Raw genomic sequence first — 24924 nt, forward strand, 5'->3', positions numbered from 1 at the left:
TTCCTATCACTGGAGAACCATACCAGGAAAAGCAGCATGGGCAAAACTTCTCTCGTCCAGCTGACCATTAAAAAGCACAAAAATATCTGTCAAACAAGGAGTTGGCCAAGAGTTAATGTGTTTATCCTTGTGCTAGTAAGTGAGTGTTTCATTCCCTTTCTCCTGTTCAGCACAGGATCAAGTGGCTAATTGAAGACTAGACATTCAGTGCATTAGCAGCCCTGCATGGAAGACATGTCAACATGCCTCCTTCAAGTGTATCCATCTAGCCTGTGTTGATAATAGCCTTTTATGTTCTCTTCTTCAACAATGCCTGTTCACATCCAACGGAAAAGCACAAAAATCAAACATAAAAAAACAGGCAGGGTCATCTGACCCATGTAATTGGAGGCCAGCCTCCCACGTGCACATTTTCAGTTATTCACTATCAGGGTGGCCTTTTCCCCAGTGCTGCCAACAGGTGCATCTTGCAGCAGGGTTGTCTGGCAGAAGGAAAAGAAGTTGTTCAGGCCGCCCAGGGTGAAAGTCTTAGCCACTGAGCAGGAGGAAGAGGCAAAAGAACAGGTCAAGTTTAATTTTGCCCTAAGCAGACTCCAGCATTTCATATCCACATACACCCCTTCTGCAGATAAATACAGGTAAAAAACGTTCAGTGAAAACGTAAGATCCACAAGGGTAGCTCCCAATGGACTTTCAAGATGGGGGGGACTTCTCCACCCTGCCTGCAGGGGCAGCATGGAGCCAATGCATTGCTTTGTTCCTTCCCACCTTCTTGTATGCACTGCTTGTTTACTGTGACACATCTGCAATGATTAAGCCAAGCATTATGACAGACACAGCCTTTTTTTTAAAAAAGGGGGGGGAGGGCCCAGCATTGGTAGCAGCCTGGCCAACAGGCTGTGAAACAAAAGCTTATGTGTTTGCTTCTTATCCGTCCTTCACCGTAAGGTGCCAGAACCTATAGCAACAATAGAAAATAAAATTATGAAACATATAAAACATTACAATTATTTAAAAAACACCTAAAATGTTCCTAATGGAACAGAGCAATGTGCAAAGCATCTCAAGATTCAACAGTGTATCCCAAGCATCAACAGTGCTTGTCTGAAAGAGATCTGAATGAAAATGTATAAACTGGAATGCCAAGGGGTTCTGTTCACCTTGTCAATCTTGAGATGGGAGGAGGGTTTCCAGTTGGATCAACAGCAACAGGGGGTAGGGAACCTATTCCAGTGCTTTGTTTTTGCTGAACAGGATTGAAGTGATGGGAGTGTAAATGGTGCTGAGGTTATTAATTTAAAGTGAACGAACTACTGCATCCTTCTTGGTTATATCCCAAACATGATAAATGGAAGACAGTATTTCTCCCATTAGTTTCTTTAAATAAATAAAAAAAGACGCAAGAGGAAGAAAGAAATTGGGATAGACGCATGGATTTAAGATACATGAGAAATAGCTTATGAATTTAGATTATGCTTTGACACTGAAAAAAATTGTACATTGGCTCATTCATTTTAATATAGCCAAAAAAAATGGTATGTAGTGCCAGCTTTTAGAGAACAAAGGGGTTTTTTTGTGTGTGTGTTTAAAAAATGATTATATAATAGCATCATTAGCACCTGTAATGCAGCTCATACTATGAAAATGTACAGAATCAATCAATCTCATCCCGTAACATCGGCCTTTTAATAGAGACAGTTGTTGCTGTGCTGAGCAAGAGAATTAGATTAGAAAATAGAGTGATACCTTCTGTCAAATCAATCTGCTGGTCTTAGTGTACATCAGTACTGGAACTATGCAATATTATTCAACAAACAGAATTCCATAATACGTAAGAGCCAGCTCATGCTTCCACAATGAGATGGTGTGGGCATCATACAAGGGACTGTCTGCTGCAAGTTGTATAGACACTTGAAACTGGCCCCACATCAGCAATCAATTGTAATAACGAGGCCACATTCACACCATACATTTAAAGCACAATAATTCCACTTTAAACAATCGTGGCTTCTCCCAAAGAATTTTGGGAACTATAGTTTGTTAAGGGTGCTGAGAGTTGTTAGAAGACTCCACAGAACTACGGTTCTAATCCTTTCCCGTGAAGAGGGATTGATTGTTAATCCACTCTGCAAATTGGAATTCTGTGAAGGGAATACGGACCAGGGGTGTCAACTTGAATAAAATATTGGTGGGGTAGGTAAGCCCCGTCTCCCATAATCAGTCACAAGACACGGTGCACGCACACCATTTGAATAGCAATGTGATAGTCTAAAGTGGTATCTTAGCACTTTAAAAGTATGGTGTGAATGTGGCAGTGTTCTCTAAGGTTGCATTCAGACACGGATTCACATCCTGCCTCATGGAGTTGAGGGAGCATGATGTAGCTGAGGCTAGGAACAGAACTCTCTGGTCTTAACAACTTTATGCACTAACTAGCACTCAAGCACACTTATGTATAACTGCAATTTCCCACAAAAAAGACTTGCACCAATCTTGGTTAGTAGCCATTGATACCCTTTTGCTCCATGAATTTGTCCAATCCACTTTTAAAGTCATCCAGAGAGAATTGCATGTCAAGACCCCATAACCACCCGACACATTGATGGATAAGACACAAGGACACGGATATTAATGGTTATTGGGCAAATTTAGGCCACAACTTTACTGGTTACAGAATGTGAGTGGTATAGGCTTAGGCATGGGAATTGACCTGACTCCTGCCCGTCATGCGCCAGAGAGAATTCCAGAGTTTAACTCCATACTACATGAATTTCTACAGTATTTTCTTCCATCTGCCCTGGAACTTCCAAACTTCTGTTTCCATAATTTCTAGTGCTATGGGAGAGGGAGAAAAAAATTATCCATCCATTTTCTCCATTCATATAGAAACCCCTGACTTTTGCATGACTAAAATATAGTCTCCTGTAGCAAGACAGAAGTTGTATCCTTTGATGTGTGCACTTTTGCTACTGGACCCACCCACCACTAGCATATGACTCCCAGAAGGCTGACTACAAAGGAATGTGGGCCTCAGGATGAAAACGGTTTCCATCCCTGATCTATTACCATATTTATCCATGTATAACACCCCCCCCATGTATAAGACAACTGCAACAAAAAAATTTGAGGGGGAAATTGCCCAAAGTTGTTGAGGTTTTTTTTTTTTTTTTGGGGGGGGGGAGATTGCCCAGAGTTGTTGAGCTTTCTTTGGGGGAGGGGGTCACTGCTGCCACCATTTGCTCAACAGCCTACCTGCAACTGCAAATCACATGCATCGCCAAGGCCATTAATATCATCTTATACACGGAAAAATACAGTACATAGTTTTCAAATGAAGTTAGCCAGGACACAACAGCAAGATCCCCCAATGCATTTCCCCACTAACAAAATGGTCCCAGTAGTATTTTCATCTCTGAGGAAGAAAAAGAAGAGGCGTGGGGACCCATGGATATTCTCGGCTACTTCGGGTGGGGGAACAAAATGTTAGCAAAACTGAGGAGGAACATTTTACAGCATTTGTTTTAACTAAACAGGGCACACAAACAGGTGGCCTACAGAGCAAAGCAACATGAAATCATTGTTTGTGTGTGACAGCAGCCTATATAAGAGATGGAAATGCAGAATGCAAACTAAGGGCACTTACTTTCAAACATTCAGGCCAAATCCGCACCACACATTGAAAGCATGATGATACCATTTTAAACATTCCCACAAAGAACCCCAGGAGCTGTTGTTTGTGAAGGGTGCTGAGAGTTGTTAGGATATCCCCATCCCCCCCCCCCGAGCTACAATTCCCAGAGTGGTCTAACTATCAATGCCTCTCCCCAGGGTACTTTGGGAACTGTAGTTTTGTGAGGGCAATAGGGGTCTCCTAACAACTCTCAGCACCCTTAACAGTGTAGACAATACTGAGTTACTATAAGACAGCTTCCTGTGTGTGTTTCCTCATCACTTCTTTTATAAGGGAAAGTTGTCAGCCATCTTGGGGTACACATTTAAGGACAGAAAGGTGTGATAGAAATGTTTTGAATAAATAAGCTTGCGATTGAAACATGCACCCCCAATGATGCATTCAGACATGGGGAATATATTATTTAGCCTTTCTGACTATAATGCTAACACTTCTGTCCAATTTGCTAACATTTTTTTCCACACTGCAGTACCCATTGTGTTATGGAACTGTGGCATCAATCATACTTGATTTCATTCACACCAGTGAGTGTTATGTGGCACAACAATGAACATCATTAGACAATGTTACTGCTCCCCTATCCTCTCCGCATATGGATGCTTCTGTTCCCTCGTGACCTGCTCCCCCCCTTTCCTGGAGATTGCAGGAAATAAGTGTGTGCCGATGTCTAACCCCAAATTTCTTCACTTTACTCCCACAATTTTCCAGGTTAAGGGGGCTGCAGGTTGTTTTATTTATTTTGAATCAAGTAACACGAAATGAGTGGTTCCATTGGTTTTCCAGATGTGGTTTGTTTCATTGTGAGAAACCTCAAATATAATGTGGAAATTAAAAGTTATGGAAATGTAAGGGAAATGGAATAAGCTGCCCTGTGACTGCAGGCTTAGAAAGGATTGTGTGCCTGTGCCTGGGGTGTGTGTGTGTGTGTTAAGGTTGGAGGCTGTGTTGAAAATAGAATGCCAGGTCTCTGTGTTCCCTTTCATCTTCAACCCACTGTGTGTCAAGAGGCCAGGCAGGGAGGCCACCAGGGATAAAAGGAGTGAGTAGTTCCTCTGACTCCACTGACGTAGAGCCTTTTTCAAACCTGTAGAAGAAGGGAGGCATTAGGTGGTGTGTGTGTGTGTGTGTGGGTGTGTGGTTTCATTGCTCAAAAGAGATGTTTCCAGGACGTATCACTAAGGGGCATGGAATACAACTTTGCCATTAAGCAGATTAATTTTTATTTTATTTTTATTTCTGTCTCCCAGCATGAAACAACTCTCCTCCTTCTCTCCCCCACCCCCACCCGCCCAAGTCCTTGAGCTCCTGAGTGAAAGCATCACAAGTAATTAAGCAGAATACCCCGGTTGAATATTAAATTAGAAATTAAGCTAAAATGCTCATCCACCGCAGCTCGGGAATTTTGAGCAGATCGCCTTAAATTTGATGGCAGCGCTGCCTGCATATATTTCTTGAACTGCATTGCTAGCTAAATTGATTGAATTAAACATGCTTCGTGATGCTCGCTAACCTTTGACCCCTCCAGTTACTCAGAATAATCAGGAGGCTAATTATCCTGGCAGGAGCTGAGCTTTGAAGAATCAGGGGCACGGCTGAGTTCAGAGAACCTACACTAGTATTAATCAGGATGTCATGACTGAGGTTCGCTGAGAAGCCCAAAGTGTCGCAGGACCATGATGGTGGAGTTTTGTTTGTGAGATGTTGTGACTGTGATTCCAGTGGGGAGGTAGACGAGGCTTGTTTGCATGAAGACAGTGATCTGTTTAATTGTGGGTTATCCATTTTCACGGAAAGAGGTGGGAATGTTTTTGTTCAACAGCGGGAACAGTGTTATACACCTTCCAGCATGCAAAACAGGTTGGGCTATCACTGTTTTTAAAGCAGTGGTACGACATGGGTGGCGCTGTGGGTTAAACTGCAGAGCCTAGGACTTGCCGATCAGAAGATCGGTGGTTCAAATCCCCACGACGGGGTGAGCTCCCGTTGTTCGGTCCCAGCTCCTGCCAACCTAGCAGTTCGAAAGCACGTCAAAGTGCAAGTAGATAAATAGGTACTGCTCTGGTGGGAAGGTAAACAGTGTTTCCGTGCGCTGCTCTGGTTCGCCAGAAGTGGCTTAATCATGCTGGCCCGTGACCCGGAAGCTGTACGCCGGCTCCCTCGACCAATAAAGCGAGATGAGCGCCGCAACCCCAGAGTCGGTCACGACTGGACCTAATGGTCAGGGGTCCCTTTACCTTTACAACACGCTTAGTGGCTGCGTGACAGGCATAAATCCAACTGGTGACCTTTCCCCATCACAAGTGATGTTGCCTGAAAATATGAAACTCGGTGGCTCAATATGCTCATTTCAAATACGATCTAAAGCCTTATTGTCCGAAAACATAAAAACATAAGATCTTGCTGGATCAGGCCAATGGCCCATCTAGTTCAGCATCCTGTTCTCACTGTGGCCAACCAGGAGCCTGTGGGAAACCAGCCAGCAGGACCTAAGCAAAACAGCACTCTCCCTTCCTATGGTTTCCAGCCACTGGTATTCAGAATCATTACTGCTTCTGACTGTGGAGACAGAGCATATAGCCATCGTAGTTAATAGCTGTGGCTAGAAGTTCTTCTCTAAGTCTGTTGTCAATCTGAGATTGAAAAAAGTCATCTCAAGATGGCCACTTCTCAGCGGTGCTACCTCACAAGGGAAGGGGAAAGCTTGACAACTGCATTTGCATACATACATAGCGGAGACAATATGCATCCATTCTCCTTCCCCCAGTTCATGTGAATGCAATGTGCAAGATGGATCTTCTTAGACAGGTACTCTAGTTGCTAACGTGTGGCTTTCCAGATGTTGTTGGACTCCAACTCCCATCAGCCCCAGGCAGCGTGGCCAGTGGTCAAGGATGATGGGAGTTGTAGTCTAGCAACAACTAGACAGCCACAGGTAGCTATTTCAAAGCTCCAAAGAACTTATGGTTCTCTGTCGTGGCCATGAACCATCTAAAACCTAGACAACACATTACCCAAATCACTTGGATACTTTTAACACAAGCCCCACCCATTGCTGGAGGTGCCTTGTGCTGGCCTAGAAACAAACGACTCAGCTAGATTGGTAAAGAAAAAGCGACTTACATGCATTGTGTGTGCGATATAACATTGTGCCACCAGATGGTGAAGTAGAGTCCTGTTTTTCTCTACCTGTTTTCCCTGTACAAATTTACAACACTTTAAACTGAAACACTAGTTTGATGTGTCTAGATCCAGCCAAACCCCACAATGAGAGCTCTCAGTAGTATGGCCCTAGCCGTTCCTTAGATCTTTGGGCTGGGGAATTATATTTCGGGGTTTAGGACTGTGCTGGCCCAAGTTATTTTGTTACAGGAACTGGAGCCCAAATGCCCCCCCCCAAGAGACAACTCTTTAAAAAGCCATTCAGTACCATTCAGACACCAATAACTCCTACTTCATCTCTCCCTTTTTTTGAAAGTACATATTAGCTAGGTTCACCTTTAAATGTGAAAGGTACTGAATGCCTCCCCCTTCTCTATACTGCATCAATGCTTCTGCTAGTTAGTTGTGCCCTCATATGTGCAGAGGTGTAGTGGTCCGGGGTTGGTGGAGTATCAAAGACCCATTACTATTTCTGCAGCAAAGTCCCAGAATCCAGTGTTCCTAGTAGAACCACCCAATATGCTTGAAATTTATAGTCTCTGAGATAAGTGAAATGAGGTGAGCCAACCACTAAGGATTGGATCCTTGAGTCACTCCGGAGACAGTGTGTGGGAAGAAGGAGTTGTGCTGTATGATCCCAAACTAAGCATTTAGGAACACTGAAAACACTTCAGTGCTTGAGTTTCAAAAGAATGGAGTCCAAGTTCTATTATGTACAATGGAACTTTAAGAAAAAACACAATTTAAGTCATTCTCAAAAAAGATATCGAAGCACTCCCAAACATTTGCCCGTGTACGTGCGCAGGAAGGGGGGGGGATCTAGTTGAAAGGCAGCACATGGACACCTGCCTTGATCATTGCAAGGCATTCCTAATTATTTTTGCTGGATAAATATAAGATTATTGTATAATTTTAGAAGGTTGCATAATCCGAAAGGGCTGTGACTATCTTGGAAGGACCTTGCACCTCTGGATTCATGACTAAACTTCTGCATATGTGCAACAGCAATATTCTGTATGACTCTGAGCCTCTGTTGCTCATGAGCCTTGACATTTGGTTGGTGATGCAGAGGCATTCAAGCTGGCTTGGGACTTTCCTCTGCATCCCCAAAGTGGCCTGAGACCAAAGCAGGTGCTGGAGAGGGAGCCTGGTTATGCATACCGTGACTCACCTTAAATCCCCCCTAATGGAAAGCCGCATGTTTTTCCATGCCCTTATTTATATTAGCAAGTAAGCATCAATAGCTCAGCCAAGTATGTCAACTTTGCAACAGCTCAAAAGATTAAAGAAACACTCTGTCCATAAATGCCGAGCACTAGAAAGAACTGCAAACATTTAAAGGCTGGAGGGGAGGAGCATTTGCTTTCCCTTGCATAAGAGCAGCTTCCATTAATGCCAAAGAGCTGTGCTTGCTTGTGCCTGGGAGCATGGAATAATAAATATTGTTGAAAATAGCAACAAAATTGAAGCCTCCACTTTAGTGGCACCCACCTCCTCATTTGAAGGAAAGCACTCAGGTTCTCCAAAGCCCAAGGAGAGCAAAGGAAGGCTCAGGTGTTCTTGAGCAGTGAAAGACAGCAGTACATTTTGAGCAGTATAAATCTGCCCTGAGGAATACAAAGCAGACCAAAAGTGTACACACACACACACACACACACACACACGGGAGAGAGAGAGAGAGAGAGAGAGAGAGAGAGAGAGAGAGAGAGAGAGAGAGAGAGATAGATCAGGGTAGCATTTATTTATTGAATTTATACCCTGTACTTCCTCCCCAAGAAGCTCTGAGCAGCAAATAGATACACAATTTAAAAACGAAAACAAGGCAAAAACATTCTAACAACAAATACAATTAAAAACATCTAAATGCAGTTTCAGTTTAAAAGCATTCTAAAAGCACTTGCAATTAAAATATTCTTCTATCCAGTGATCTTGGTGCTTTCAGGAACAGTATTCTTCGGCCAATAAATGTCTGGGCAAACAGAAATGTTTTTTTAATTCCTGCTGTTAGTTAAAAATGATGAAAACAGGCACAACTCACTAGGGAGGGCATTCTGCAACTGAGGAAATACCACTGAAAAGACCCTGTCATGGGTCTGGGCCAACCAGGCCATCTTCAAGTCTCACAGGAATCTTCACGGGGCAGAATGGAAAAGGAAAAGAGACTCGAGGGTCTATCTCTACAGCAGCCTTTGCTAACCTGGTGCCCTCAGGATGTATTTTTGGAACTACAGCTCCCATTATGTCCTGTTCCATTGTCAGTGTTTCAGTACAATACAACTGGCATTCCAGTTCATTTCTATAGGTGGAATAGGAAAGCTTTACTTTGTCCTTTGCCTCAGGCAGCAAAATGCTTTAGGCTGGCCCCACCTGCCACCTCATTTTGCTGCTTGCATAGAGGCTGGAGCTATCATTGGTTGATGACTGGGCCTCCTGTCTCTGGCACTGGTTGGGACCAGCAGCCATTTTAACTTCTCCCCAAGACCTGTAATGTTGCTCTGAGTCATTGTGAAGGAATAAAATGGCAGCATCCATCAGAAAGCTCTTTACTCACAGTTCTTGATGCATCAGCTGCCCTTGGCCTGTGTGGTTTCTCTGAAACATTTACGCCATTTAAGAGACGAAGGTCACATTCACACCGTCCATTTAAAGCACTATGAAACTACTGTCAAGGCTTGTTCCAAGGAATCCTGTGAGCTGTAGTTTGTTAAGGATGTTGAGAGTCTCTTAAATGCCCCTATTCCCCTCATAGAGCTACTGTTCTCCGAGTGGTTTAACAATCCTTCTTCACAGAGAACTCTGGGAATTGTAGTTCTGTGAGGGGAATAGGAGTAATTTAACAACTCTCGGTACCCTTAACAAACTACAGCTTCCAGAATTATCTGAGGGAAGGCATGACTATTTAAAGTGCTATCATAACGGTGTGAATGTGGCTTAACTGAACCCATGATATTTGGGTGGCAGTGAAGGGGGGGATCTGTATATTTCTTCTGTGATGCCTGAACAACAAACAGGCTGTGGCACAAACAGTCCAAGCTGTGTCCACTTTGCTTTAATAATATATATATTGTTGACATGTTGGGAGCACATTAAACTGAGCAAAACAAGCAATAAGCTGCAGCACATGGTAACAGCACATGGTAACAGTAAAACATGCTTGAAGCTGCTTGACACTGCATTATACAGTAGCTCAGTGGCAAAGCTTTGCATGCAAGAAAGTCCCAGTTCCAGTCCCCAGTACTTCCAGCGACGGCTGGGAGAGACTCCTGCCTGAAACCCTGTAGAGCTGCTGCCAGTCAGTGTAGGCAATACTGAACTAGATGGACCAATGGCCTGACTCTGTAAAAGGCAACTTCCTGTGTTCCCGGAGTACATCCTCTGATCCAGTTTCAAACAAATGTTTCTTTTCTTGGAGGCAAATCTCAGAGGAGGGAATGACATTTCTTGGCTCTCTAGCCATTCTCTTATGGAGCTGATGTATCTCCTGTCATTTTTCATCATTTGTGAGCTCTACGAGGGAAAACAAACACAGAGATAGGATGCACCAAGCACCTTCAGCCAAGGAACGATTCCCAGATTAATGCAAGGCGACTTGCACTTTTAATTTGGTTATTCTCAACTGGTGCTCCCAGCGGGTGGAATCCTAATGACTCATTGGGTTTGATGTTCATCAATCCAGACCATGTTTTCTCTTTCGTTACATTTGCTGCTCTCTGAGGCTCTTTAATTCAAACCGCGTTGGCACCACAGTCTGTGACAGAAATCTGTACCTTTGGCAAAGCCACAGAGTCTAGTTACTGATTCTCCTACTGAGCACTTTGCCCAATATTTGTATGGGATACAAAGCGACTATCCCATTACAAGAAGGCTTTATGTGCATGGGTGATTTAGTAGGTCATTTTCAAACAGTTTGGCTTTTTAACTGACTGAGAGGTCCCACATGGAGCTGTGTGGAACAACCTCACCTGCATATTTCCTGCTGCATTCTGTAGTGACTGAAATGAGCAGTGGCACATTAAATTTAGGAGCAAATAAGCTGGATTTGTGATCAGATCTCCCTTTATAAACACACACAAAAACTATAAATTGAGAGTGAGTGGGGTCATACTATTGAGTTTGCTACTGCATACTGTAGTGATGGCCTCCAAGTTGAATGGCTTCAAAAAGGGGAGTTAGACAAATTAGTGGAGGACAAGACTACTAGCCATGCTGGCTATGTTCTACCTGCAGTGTCAAAGGCAGTAAGCCTCCATATATCGGTTGCTGGGGATCACAAGTGGGGAGAATGCTGCTGAGTTCAGGTCGGGCTTGTGGGCTTCCCTTTCAGACACCTGGTTAGCCACTGTGAGAGCAGGATGCTAAACTTACATGGGCTTTGGCCTGATCCAACAGGGCTCTGACCCATGCAGGCTGAGGTGTGTCATTTGTGTGACACAATATTCCTTGGCTCCCATTACGTGGAGAAAGGTGGGATGCAAATGGCGGTAAACAGATAAGCCATGTGGCAATTTCAGCACATGTCTATCTCAGTAGAGGTCTTTTTCATCCATGTTCTCAAGGTGTAGATCTGGACATGTAAATCAATGCTAAGTTGCACTTGAGGATTTGAAGTTTCTGCTTGTGGCCAGTTGCTTGCAATGAGATGAATAAATCTTTTTAGGAGGTGAAACTTGCCAGGGAGAATGTCTCAGCTGGCATGTGAACAAGTATAAATCTGCTGACCCAGTTTAAACCAGTTGGGGATTTGGCCCAAGGTATGCCATTACTAAGTGATGGTTTTTAGATGGATGCTGATGGCAACAGCTTAAATACACATCTGGACTCATCTATTTTGTTCTCAATTGACTGTGGTGCTTCAGGGATGTGTAGATATTAAAGACGAAGAAAATCAATTAATGCATAATCTAATCATATCTAACAGTCACTGGAGGTTTGGCTACCAGCACAACTTCTCCCAGTCTAACTATTTTTTCCAACTTTAAAGGGGGTTGCTAAGTTCATGTTATTTTCAGTGTTAATGATATATGATCTAATGCTCCCATGTGGGTATTTCTGTTACGCTGTGTGCTGAAATCTGTCTTCTAGTTTTTCAAAACTTTGGTCCCCCCCCCCTCTATAAAATCAGCTTGCATGGGGGGGCTCATTCTCAGGGTATTTGAGAATTCCTTTATTATGAAGATGCAACGTTTTGAGCTTCCGTTATTTTTGTGAGGTGTCTAAGGGTGGTGTATGTGTTTTCCTGCCCAGTAAACATTCCCCCAACACCCTGAAATTTCTCCTGTTTATCTGCTATTCCTGATCTTAAAAAAACAAAAACAAAAAAAACCCTGATGGGAGGAGCTACCTCCTGACACCTTACCCTGGGCTTAAACTAAAGTGCAGAAATCTGTGGAAGCTGCAAAGTACAAACCACTGGTGAGATGATTTGAAGAAAGAAAGGACAGCACTTGGCCTTCTTAAAAGCTAAGCACATTAAAAAAAAACACCTCTGCACCCTATTCGTGGGAATTTCAGTGAGTTCCCTCTACACACTTTGATAAATTTAGGTGCTGTTTCTTTTCCCATTAATTGATGGGAAAATGCAACATAATTTTTTGGCACTGCACTATAAGAATATAAGATGAGCCTGATCAATTGGATCAATGGCCCACCTTGTCCTGCCTCCTGTTCTCACATTGGCCAACCAGATGCCTGTGGGAAACCTGCAAGTAGGGACCTGAGAACAAGAGCACACTCTCCAAGAACTGGTATTCAGAAGCAATACTGCCACCCATAGGAGCCATCTCCTAGGGATGAGATCCCTTTGCCAATAATTTGAAGGGGCTGCTCTCTATGGGTTTGAGCTCCAGAGACACATGCATGAGCGCAAAGAGATGGATAAGAGAGAAAATAGCATGGCTTCTTTGAGCAGTGTTGTTACCTACCCAAAAAGGAATGCAGCAAAATGTTTGGGTAGTTGGCACTGGCTAATTAGAACATAGGAAGTGCCCAGCTGGATCAGACCCTTCTAGCTCAGTATCCTGTTCTCACAGCAGCCAGCCTATGGGAAGCCCACAAGCAGGATCTGAGTGGAACAGCACTCTTCCGACTTGTGGTTCCTAGCAACAGGTAGAAGACCATAAGAAGAAACCTGCTGGTTCAGCCCATAGACCCATCTAGTTCACTATCCTGCTTTCTTGCTTTCTCAGTGGCCAGACAGACGGCTATGGAAAGCCAACAAGCAGGTCCCGAGTGCAACAGCACTCTCTTCTCTTGTGATTCCCAATAACTGGTACTTAGAGGCACACTGGCTCCAACAGTGCAGGTGGAACCTAGCCATCCTGGGTAGTAGTCGAGGAAGATTCATTAAAATTAGGGCGTTGCCACCTGCTCATCACCAGTTTGGATTCTCTTTGCACCTTTGCTCTTTGTCCATAAGCAACAGGCATTGAACAAAACCAGGTCACGTTGACTCCATGCTGGGCTACTTCAAAGTTGACTTGGACCATGTAAACGTCTTTCCACCTAGGCTGTAAATGGTTACAATGCTGTCACCATCAAGGTTTCCTCCAGCTCTGTGGAAAATTTTAAATGGAAAGAACACTTAAAGGGGAACTGGATAGCTTGGGGAATAAGCTTTGGGAGATCCTCCAGTTATTTTATTACAAAGAACACTGTCGTCCATACAGACTGGAAAGGACAATGAAATATTATGGTTCAAGTAGAGAGGGAAAATAATCAAGATGAGTAAAAATCACCTTTAAAGCACTCTGCTCTTAAAAGCATTCTTAATGCATTTCCTCCTCTAAGCATTGTATTCCAAAGCACCTTTATGTATTGTATATTGAATCTCTTTATATTAAGAGGAGTTAACAAAAGATTTCATCTTTTTTAATATTCTGGAGAGTTTTCAAAGCCTGTCTCAACAATCATGTGGTTCTTTATCTTTAATCTTTCAAGAATCAGAGCAGAGAAATTGTAATACCGTTTCTTATACTTTACGCTCTCTGACTGCATTATTTATAGCCTGTAAAATTTCAGTTTCACTCAAGGATTACATTTTCCCTTTGGTTGTGGTGAATAATTAATAACACCTTAAACAAATTTGTTGTGCCGACTGTGGTCATTTGTTTGATGGTAGTAACATTTATGGCTTTCTTTATTAATTTTGAGTTCCAAGCTACGGTGAAGGAAGGCAGCACGGGCGTGATTGTCAATCTGACTGTGGAGGATCGGGATGACCCAGCAACAGGAGCATGGAGAGCGGTTTATACCATCATCAATGGCAACCCAGGACAGAGCTTTGAAATCCATACGAACCCCAAGAACAATGAAGGGATGCTGTCAGTTGTCAAGGTGAGCAGAAGGATTAGCTGTGCCTCTTAGACATCTAAAGAATGGTCATAATGTCTTATGTTGCCCCTTTTCGGAAATGCTTTAAATTTTCAGAGGTTTCTGTTGTCAGAGGTGGGGAAGCTTAGGTCTATGAATCAGCTGTGGCCCTCCAGAGCTTCCTATGAGGCCCTCAGAAATCTCTGCAGGCCACATCCCTCAGTGGTCATGTTTCATACCCTGAGTGTTTTTGCTTGGCTGGAATTTGTCCCTGACCCTTGTTTGGAGGATAGAGGGTGAGTGTAGAAACTAGTCTGCTATTCAGAAAGTTGCCCAGAAGGAAATGTGACTCTGGGGCTGAAAAAGGTTCACCACCTCTGCCACTGTTCATTTCTAATGATACGATGCTGCTTGCTAAGCTAGCCATGAAGTACCCAGCAGGAATTTTCTGAGGGGAGTGATTGGTTGCTGTGAGAAATGTGGGAAGTTTAGACTGTGTGGGAAGTTTAGACTGCGTGTTTCAGGCAGTTGTGTCTCCCTCTTGAAGAGGGTTTTGAGCAATTTGGCTGGATTTTTTTTAAAAAAACAAAAGTACAGAATCACATAGAAGGAAGACAGAACTAGTGACTGGCTATGGGCCACATTTGGCTCATAGTCTGCAAGCTGCCTACCTCTTCTTTAAATTTATCTTTAACTATGAGAAGCAACAGGGACGTGGGTGGCGCTGTGGCTTAAACCACAGAGCCTAGGACTTGCCGATCAGGAGGTCGGTGGTTCGAATCTCCGCGATGGGGTGAGCTCCTGTTGCTCGGTCCCAGCTCCTGCCAACCTAGCAGTTCGAAAGCACATCAAAGTGCAAGTAGATAAATAGGTACCGCTCCAGCGGGAAGGTAAATGGCATTTCTGTGCGCTGCTTTGCTTCGCCAGAAGCAGCTTAGTCATGCTGGCCACATGACCCGGAAGCTGTACACCAGCTCCCTCGGCCGATAAAGCGAGATGAGCAACCCCAGAGTCAGTCATGACTGGACCTAATGTTCAGGAGTCCCTTTACCTTTACCTATGAGAAGCATACCTTGATTTCTTCTGGGCCTTCTTTGACTTACCAGAGGAGGATTCAGGAGCCACAAGTAACTTATTGGTCTGAAGGACCTTGTGTTGTGAGCATCAACATAAGTCAACACAGGCTGTGGTATGTGCATCATGGCTACCAATGCTGGTGGCTATATTGTACCCTCACTGTTGAATTCTGAATACCACTTGTTGTGGACTGCAGGAGAGTAGAGTGCTGTTGTGCTCAGGTACGCTTGTGTGCTTCCCATAAGCATCTAGCTGGCCACTGTGAGACTAGGATGCCAAACTAGATAGGCCACATCCAGCAGGGCTCTTTCTGCATTCATACATAGGATCAGTCCAGAATAGGAAACATTGAAAGAAGTTCCTGCAAGTTTCTAGACTTCATGGTTGCACAGAGAGGGAGAAATCTGTTTGAGAAGGAGGCAACATTTCCTGTTTATCACTAATGAGAGACTAGCAATGGTTTAACCCAATATTCGACAGTGCATAGTAAAGGTATGGAATTCACTCCCACAACAGGTAGCAAAGGCCACCAATTTGGATAAGATTAGGCAAATTTATGGACAATAAAGCTATCAGTGGCTATTAAACCTGGTTGATACATTCTATTTGGCTGGCCACTGTGAGAACAGGGTGTTGGACTAGGATAGCATTTGGCCTGATCCATCAGGGCTCTTTTTATGTTCTTATGTTCTTGCTTTTCAGCCTTTGGACTGTGAGATTTCAGCTTTCCACACACTCCTGATCAAAGTAGAAAATGAAGATCCATTAGTTCCAGACATAGCATATGACACCAGTTCCACAGCAACTGTTCAGATCACGGTTCTGGATGTCAATGAAGCCCCTGTTTTCCACCCAGACCCAATGACTATCACCAAACAAGAAAACATCCCCATTGGCAGTGTTGTGTTAACGGTCAATGCCACAGATCCAGACACCTTGCAACATCAGACTATAAGGTGAGTAGAATATTCCTGAATCCCAGCTTACTATGACTAGTAATTTCTCATGAACTTGATTTTTTTTTAAAAAAATAAAATGCTAATATTGAGGTTTGCAAATATTTCAAATTAAGAACCATTTGGCTTTTATATTTGATTGATTGATTGATTGATTGATTGATTGATTGATTGCTGGGATGCCTGTCCTAACACATGTCCTGATTTGAGCACTGTCAAATAATTTAGAAACAAAGACTGAAAATTGGATAAAGTTCACATTGAAAAGACCAATCTGAAAAACTGGATCTTGATTTTCAGAAACTGTATTGGGAGGCTTGATGCTCCTATGCTTCAGGTGCACAAAGAAACATATAAAAGTTGGGACATCTGTTCAAGTTCTCTTGCTTTAAATTATGTGAACGTGTAATTTATTCTGCAAAATAATGTTGGACAAAATAGTTAAGGCAGGTAACAGGGTGGGGTGGGGGAATGCCTCCTTTTTTTAATAGGCCGAATGATATTCATATTTAGTTCTCACACTCACTGCTGAAATGATAGCTATTTGCCCCAATTTTCCAGTGCTACTGGGAAATAAATGTCCTTCAGTTGAAGCATTGACATTAAACAAAGCACCTACTTTTAGAAGGGGGAAAGACCACCCAGAATCTACAGAATGATGTCTCTGGTAATATCACACACGTAGTCCCTGTCTCCAAGGAAGTGTGTGGACTATTAAATGCTGCCATTGTCTCATGTTTAAAGGATAGAGAATCAATTACAATACTATTTTGTGACATATGAATGTGGTTTCCTGTTCTGAACCTCCTGCGGCCACAGTATGTGCAAATATATCAGATTATTCTCATCTACCGGCACTTTTGCACATCCCTGTGGAGAGAGAAACTATAGGTTTTTCACTCTAAAATTGACTGGCTGTTTGGAGTAGGGATGGCTTGGGAATATAGAAACAGCAAATCCTGTGATAGCCAGCTGACATCCAAACTGTCTGCAACTGGCATCATTGTTAATGACATGTAATGCATGGATAGATGTGTGGACCTTTGAAGATGATTGCCACTCCAGTCCACAGCCCCATGCATTTGCCAGTGTACATTTGGAGTCTCTGCTTGCACAGGTGTGGCCTTCACCATTGCTTTTAATGCATGAGGAAGCAGCCCACAAAGTTTCCTCAAAGGGGTTGTGTCTTTCACCAATATCAGCTAGAATTGTCTTTTGCAGCAAGTGCAAATTGGGGTGGCTTATGCTTCCCAGAAGCTCCAAGGAGCTTGGAGGTGACTCAGGGCTTTTGCCATGATGTCTCCTAACTTACCTGTTTGGGGGCTCTTCTTTCTTCTTGACTGGTGCTTCCTTTTCTTTGAGCATTCTTCCATCTCTGAAATCCAGTCTCTGCCTTAACATTTCTGGACCCACTTTAGAGCAATCTTACAGAACTATAGCTTTGACACTGCAAAATCCCTACCTTCTCTCAGCCGTGGGTATATCTGTTGGGCCCTACCTTCTCTCAGCCCTTCCACATATCTGTTTGCACCCACCTCTCTGTTATTCTTGAAAATGGACCAGAGATATCCTTCTGCATGCTTGGTATTCCTTGATTGTTTGCATGACACACAAGCCACAGAACTCCTTAACAGGGTCAACAACACTTCTTTGCTATACATACATGACAAGAAGACCAATCCTGGGTGGAACCTCTTACATGTCCCTCGGAGTGATATAGGAGCAATCATATGTGAAGTGGGGACTTACTCTCTCACATTTTACAGAGATTATATTTGTAAGGGGAGGCCATAGCTGTTGCATTCCTCCAGCATTGGTGCATGTGATGAGGGTGGCTCCAGTTGGCAGCATGCACAGCTACTACATTCTTTCTGCCCATCTGTTTCCGTTCTGGAGGAATCAGTGCTAACTCCTGTGCTTAGAAATATCTCAAGCTAGGGATGGATGGATAAAGCTGCCCATTTTGGTTTCTCTCTGTTTCTAATTATTGCACATTGTCCTGAGCGCTCATTTCTGTTAATGCACACATTCAGTACACAAATCTAGCAACATTCTTCACAGAGCTATTGTTCCTGTTGTTGTTGTTGTTGTTGTTGTTTAGTCGTGTCCGACTCTTTGTGACCCCATGGACCAGAGCACGCCAGGCACTCCTGTCTTCCCCTGCCTCCTGCAGTTTGGTCAAACTCATGCTGGTAGCTTCGAGAACACTGTCCAACCATCACGTCCTCTGTCGTCCCCTTCTCCTTGTGCCCTCAATCTTTCCCAACATCAAGGTCTTTTTCAGGATGTCATCTCTTCTCATGAGGTGGCCAAAGTATTGGAGCCTCAGCTTCAGGATCTGTCCTTCCAGTGAGCACTCAGGGCTGATTTCCTTCAGAATGGATAGGTTTGATCTTCTTGCAGTCCATGGGACTCTCAAGAGTCTCCTCCAGCACCATAATTCAAAAGCATCAATTTAAGCAGATACGAGCGTTGCAAATTGCAATGTTAGGTGAGAAAAGTTAGGGTAGATAATTGGAGGGTTCAATTCCCCATGTTGTTAAAACACCTAGTTAAAGCAGAGTATGAATATTTCATGCACCTGTGTCAGAAATAACTATGAGCTCTGCCCTTAACAGGTGTCATCTCCCCTGTTTATTTTTGGGGAAAATTTATTTATTAAATTCAGGTTTACCCACTTCATTTTGTTTTAGTCTTTGCTCCAGGGATTCCTGGTGTCATTTGCTGTTCTCAGGGGTGGCTGCTGATGGATGGACAAGTGCTGAGGAATTTCTATTATGTGTCAGAGCATCAATATATGACTACCATCACCACCGCCAGCTACTTCCCAGGTGCATCACTTAAAACCTAGCTTGTATTGAAGAAGTCCTGTATTCCCTGATGGGGGTTGGCCTTTTTGATTACAAATATGGTGCTCAAGTTATTGACAGGTGTAACTATTTCCAAGGGAGCTATTTTGACAAGAACAGGCTCATTAATTATTTGCAGTGTTTGATCTTTCACAGTGGAAGGGATGCTGTCTCCAGAGACCAAAGGTGTGAGACAGACTGTGGGCTGCTATTATCCTCAATCTGCCTTGAATACCACATCCCTCCTGCTCCCCTCCCCCCTCAACCAGGCCCAGCGATTTTTGGCAATTCCTATAATGATTATGTTGCAAATGCAATTCACAGCTGGTATTAATGGCTCGTTGGGGCGATCATTTGCTTTGCAAATAGCATAACCTAGCCAGACAGAACGGCAGAAATCCCCTTGGCCATGTACCGCCAGTCGCAATCTCCTGCCGAGGAGTTAGCAATCCTGAATAACAATGGCACAGAACCTAAACGGAAGAGGCTCCCAGAGCTCATGACATCGCTTGCACTTCCAAGCCACAGGATCTTTCTCTCTGTTCCCTCTAGGAAAGCTTTGCTTTCCTCAGGCTGAACATCTCAAAAAGAGCAGCAATAACAACATGAAAAGCAAAGCCATGAGGTTGGGGGCAAGGCAAAGATTCCACATGAACAAGGATGTTAGCAGGGGAGAGTTTGGAAGGTGGGGGAACCAGTGGAAATATGGAAGAGGCTGAGAAAACTGTGTGGCTTCACAAGATCATACCGTTGTACTGAGGGATATTTCAGCTAATGTTGATTTTAATCACCTTTTGATCGTTTTCAAATATCTGTTTTTATTGGGAATTTTAAAAATGTTTTATTATATAATCGTGTAAGCCACTTAGAGATTTTCTTACAATGAAGTGGTATATAATTTTTGTCAAGTAAATGAAAATGAAAATCTAACTAATTCACTGTTCCCAGACCAATATGTGAAACCAAACATAGCTGCCCTTCTAAATTTGCATTATTTAAAATTTTGCAATGCACTTCTCCAAACCCAACCCACCACCCAAACTGTGTCCCAAACAGCATGCATTAGGGGAAAATGTGCACAAGAATGCACATATTGGTGGAAATAATGCATGAAAATGCATTATGTAAATTGAATATTGAAAGTACTATTTATTTATTACATTTTGATACTACCTTTTCCTCCAAGGAGCTCAAGTAGGTGTACATGGTTTCCCCCTCCCCGTTTTATCCTCACAACAACCTCATGAAGCATCATGGCTGAGTGGGGATTCAAATCTTGTTCTCTCAGGTCAAAATCCAGCATTCAAAGCATCACATCACACTGGTAAATGTGATTTTTTTTTTTCTTTTTTGAGGGGATGAATTTGTGAACTGATATGAAAAATGGTGCAAACTGAACTTAAAGCAAGAACAATGAGTCACTGGGGGAAACTGAAGTTGGTAGAGTCACACACACACACACACACACACACACATCCTAATTGTGCAAGACTTGGAAAATGGTGCAAACTGAACACTTGGAAAATGAGACCCGGGGATGTGTGGATCACACAGGCTGATTTGGTCCAGTCCTCTGACTGCTATCACTGGATTAGCTTTTCACAACTGACTGCTGAAATCTGAAAACCAGCAGTTGTCTGTATAATGTTCCCTGTTATTAACAGAGGCCTAATGGAAACATGTGCTTGTATACTTATTTAGCTGTTGTGGGTGAAAATGTTTCTGGAAAGCCTTATTCCTGAGCTGCACAGCTATTTAATGCAAAGGGAGCATCTTCAGGTTGCTTGGTGAATAACTAGGAGATTCTCCAGACTTCTGGCAATGAGCAACATAAACTAGCCTGATGTGTGCAATGTTCAGAATGCAAGAAAAATAGTGTACTCAAACACTCAGGAACATTGGCTTGGGTGAGATTAAAATTAAACTCTCCCTGGTTTGGAAGAAGAAATGTCACTGGGCAGAGCACATCACCATCCCTACTGGATTTCTTTTTACGTTTTTAATTTTGCTTGCTTTCTCCATCTTTCAGTTAAAGGATATTGCCATATTAAAATTTCCCATTCCTTGGATGTTCTTCCTAAGTTTTCTATTTTCTTGCTGTTGCCTGTCTTAGCTGCAGCTGGTAGCATTGATGACAAATCTTTATATGGTACACCTGAATACTGGTCATTAGACTCAGGGCCATCTCTACTGTTAAGTTAACCTTACGTTAAGTTTTCTATTTATTGTGTCATTTTTCTTGGAAGTCGGGGGAAGTAGGACCCCAAACCATTTATTATGCAACAGTTAAGACAAGCCAATGATTAATAGATTCCAAATCACAATTACGAACTTTGATTTCTTAATCAGGGATTCCTGTCAGTTTTATAACAGATTTAAGAGTTTAATTTTGAGAGCCTCTTCCCCATCTCAGAATTGTTAATCAGAACATTTGTGTGTGTGTGTGTGTGTGTGTGTGTGTGTGTGTGTGTGTGTCAAAGAGATGTTAAAGGCCAAATTTAATAATGTTCCTTACCATGGGAAATTAAAAGAAGAACCTCATTCTCAGAAATCCATTATTAACAGTAGATCTTAATTAAACATATTTACCAGCTTCAGAAATATGTCTTTATGGAAAGATCCTTCAAGGTATTTCTTTCCACCATGGGCTCAACAAGTCCAGAGCCTTCCAAGAGTTAAGGCTTCACACTAAGTATAAATAAGTTGTTTACTGCACTGTAGTGGTAATTTTTAATTAAAGCAATGCTCTCTGCTTTCATATTTTATTGTGGCAATATATTTTTATTACCTACTGTGCTTCTGGAGTTTTAATTATTTATGTAAATATATTACTGCAACTTTCATTCTCGGGAAATGATGTGAGTTGATCTTTCTCTTGCAAAGGCGGGAGCATGGTTGATTATGGTTTTGCAGCATGTCTAATTGATTAAATAGCTATATTTAATTGGCACACATATTATCTGAAAATATGGGTATGTGATTATATATATATATATATATTCAACATCATACTGTTACAAATGTTCCATCTGCACAAACATTATCAGCTTGCCACACAGATCAGCCCCCCCTCTCCCATTCACAGTTCTTGGCATTCTCCTGAACCCCCACATCCCTGGCCCTGAGCCAATTTCTAGATGGTTTCTACATACACCTCTCTTTTCTTCATCCAGACAAGCAAAAGGCATTGCCATAGTTCAGGGACTCAGCAAAAACATACAGCATGTAAAGCAGGAGCATTGCAGGATACGGCCTGGGTAGTATTCTGAGGGCTAGATTTGGTCCCATGCCTGAGGTTCCCAACAATAGATATGATTCTAGGTAACTTCTTAAAGAAATTCCAGGTGAGAAATGATTAGCTACATTTATCCATGGTAGCAAAAAGGAGAAAGTTATGTGGAAACTAAAAATCCTTCCATGACTTGAGTTTTATTTGGCAAAAGTTTACTTCACCCAGTGCATGTACTGGAGAAAAGTAATGCTATTTCATGGCTGGTGATCTGGAGAAAAGCCATGAAGCTGCTTGAGGTGGTCTCTTTGGTATAGTTGTGTGAGGAGATGCTCACATTGAGGAACCCTTCCAAATTTATTCTACGTTCATTGAATGAATTCCTGGATCAATGTTCCAGAGCAATTTTTTACCGATTCAGTTTTCAAAATATACACCAAAAGAGGAACAACATTTATACCATCATTTTAAAACCATTTTCATTTAGAGAGTGGGTGGGGAGAGAGGAAAAACCCTACTAAAACCAGCACTAACAATAACTCAGCATAACTTAATCATTTCACATCTATGATTTGATGTAGCACAGCCGGCAATTATCAGCTGCAAGATGCGGAAATGCCAAGGGGAAGCTTCTTGGGAAAGTGAAAACAAATCAGATCTGGATATTTAATTTATGTATGTAAAGAGATGGAGTCTGCCTAAAACCATTTACAGGGGACACTGATCTGCTGAAGTTCTGTTTGTGAAGTGGCTCTTCAACCCAACTCCCAAGCATTGCAGAAACTAAGCAGAGCAAGAAGTAACTTACTTCTGTTGTCCCTACTTATGCTGCCAATCACCAGCCCTCTGTGAGCAATGAAAGCATAAGCTATGAGTCATGAAACTAATTCTAGAAATGTATTTCATACTCTGCTGCTGGCTTCATCAAGCAGAGCTGAGCACTCTCTGTCAAAACGTGATGGGAGCTGAGAACTATCATTCCTTGCCGTAATGGCGTGGGGATTAATTTTTCACTCTCTTTATTGTAGGCATGGACCAATAAGCTTGCTGTTGGATTACTCAGCAATCTCGTTTCAAAAAGCACCACACACACACACACACACACACACACACCCCTAGAGAGTCTTGAGCCAAAAGTGTCTGCATGTCTGCAGCTAGGCACTCATTCATTGCTAAAAATGCCTTCCAGAGTTTGAAAAGCTTGCCTCCAGGCTCTTAAGTCAGACAATTTCTTTCCTTGTGTAGACAGAAAATATAATAAATCTATAGGCCTAAATTAATAGCCTTGCTTCCACCTCCTCAGTAGTCTGAGAATTTTCATCTTTTTAGCTGAATGTTGGAAGACTCGGAACAGATAAAAGGAAGTACTTATTCACACAGCACATAGTTACCTTAATGAACTTGCTCTCACAGCGGAGTTGGATTTAGGACAGTGCAACTGGTTCTGCTGAGCTGGGCACCTAGCCCAGGGAGTGCTTCAGGGCATCACAACTATGATGTCCTGAACTGAGCAGGGCACCGCTGAAATCTGAAAGACCAGAGTCTGCCCTCGGTCACAGGAGGCAGTGATGGTCACCAATTTGGATGGCTTTACAAGAGAATCAGACAAATTCATGGAGGAGAAAGCAATCAACAACTTCTGGCCGCAATGGCTATGTTGTGCCTCCATGGTCAGAGGCAGTGATTGCTTCTGAATACCTGCTGGTAGAAACTACAGGAGGGGAGAATGCTGTTGCGCTTGGGTCCTGTGTGAGGGCTCCTGTTGCTGCAGATTCTACAAAATTATGCAAAAGGAAGTTAAAAGAGTGGACTAAACATATATTAGCTAACACTGTGCAGCTCTTGCCACAAGTTGAAGTGGCTGTTGTCCCTGAGTGTCCTGCAAAACAACCTCCCTCTGTTCATCCACTCTCAGAACACTTTTGTCCCTGCTGCTCTTGTGGTTCAGGCAAACACACGAAAAATCCCTAAGAAAGCCCAGAGCCTTTCAATAGCACTAGCAATTTTTCCCAGAGTCCTGCCTCTATAATTGCCCAATGAGATGGCATTTTATGACAAGACTGCCTCCAGTAAAATGAGACACCCTTTCAAAAAACCACAAAACACCCACCCTCCTCCCTACCATTTTTCTTTCAATAACCTCATGCAGCATTTGCTATTAGAATTGCACTTAGGTTCGTTTAGGAAATGGTTGGAACATATGAGCACTCATTTTTCACCCAATAGCTTTCTGTAATATTACAGTAATAGGAAAAATACCTCATGGAGTTCAACTAGTGTTTTTTCTATTAACTTTGTAATAAGAGGTCCAATTTCTGTAAAATAGCTTCTGAGTGTAAGTGAAATTATGCACTTTGTTAGGCAGCAGAGAGACCATAAGTCACCCATGAAGTGAAGTTCTTCAGAGCTTATAACCAGCAGTAGGTCGTGTGCCCATAATGTAAAGCTTGATCATTACATATGGAAATCCAGTGTAAGGAGCAGAATGCAGGTTTCATCACTTGAGAGAAGCCATAACTTTGGAGTCTTTGGAGAAATGATAAACCCAATCTTAATCATGTAGCCAAGCTAATTGTTTGCCAGCAGAGCCCATTTATGTGTTTATTTAATATTTCCAATATTTACAGACCACTTTTCACCACAGAAGGTCACAAA

The 24924-nt window shown here is 42.7% G+C and overlaps 1 protein-coding gene across 2 annotated transcripts in view; it reads left to right on the forward strand.

Annotated features, from left to right (window-relative positions):
- CDH13 (cadherin 13) overlaps nucleotides 1–24924 on the forward strand; it is a 715034-nt gene that overhangs the window by 628818 nt on the left and 61292 nt on the right. For both annotated transcript variants that reach the window (XM_081201168.1, XM_081201169.1), the window contains exons 9-10: nucleotides 14000–14182; nucleotides 15938–16191. In XM_081201168.1, coding sequence (XP_081057294.1) covers nucleotides 14000–14182; nucleotides 15938–16191 — 437 coding nt within the window. The remainder of the gene's footprint in view (nucleotides 1–13999; nucleotides 14183–15937; nucleotides 16192–24924) is intronic.

This window comes from Podarcis bocagei (assembly GCF_964188305.1).
Source record: "Podarcis bocagei genome assembly, chromosome: 7".
NCBI classification, from domain to species: domain Eukaryota; kingdom Metazoa; phylum Chordata; class Lepidosauria; order Squamata; family Lacertidae; genus Podarcis; species Podarcis bocagei.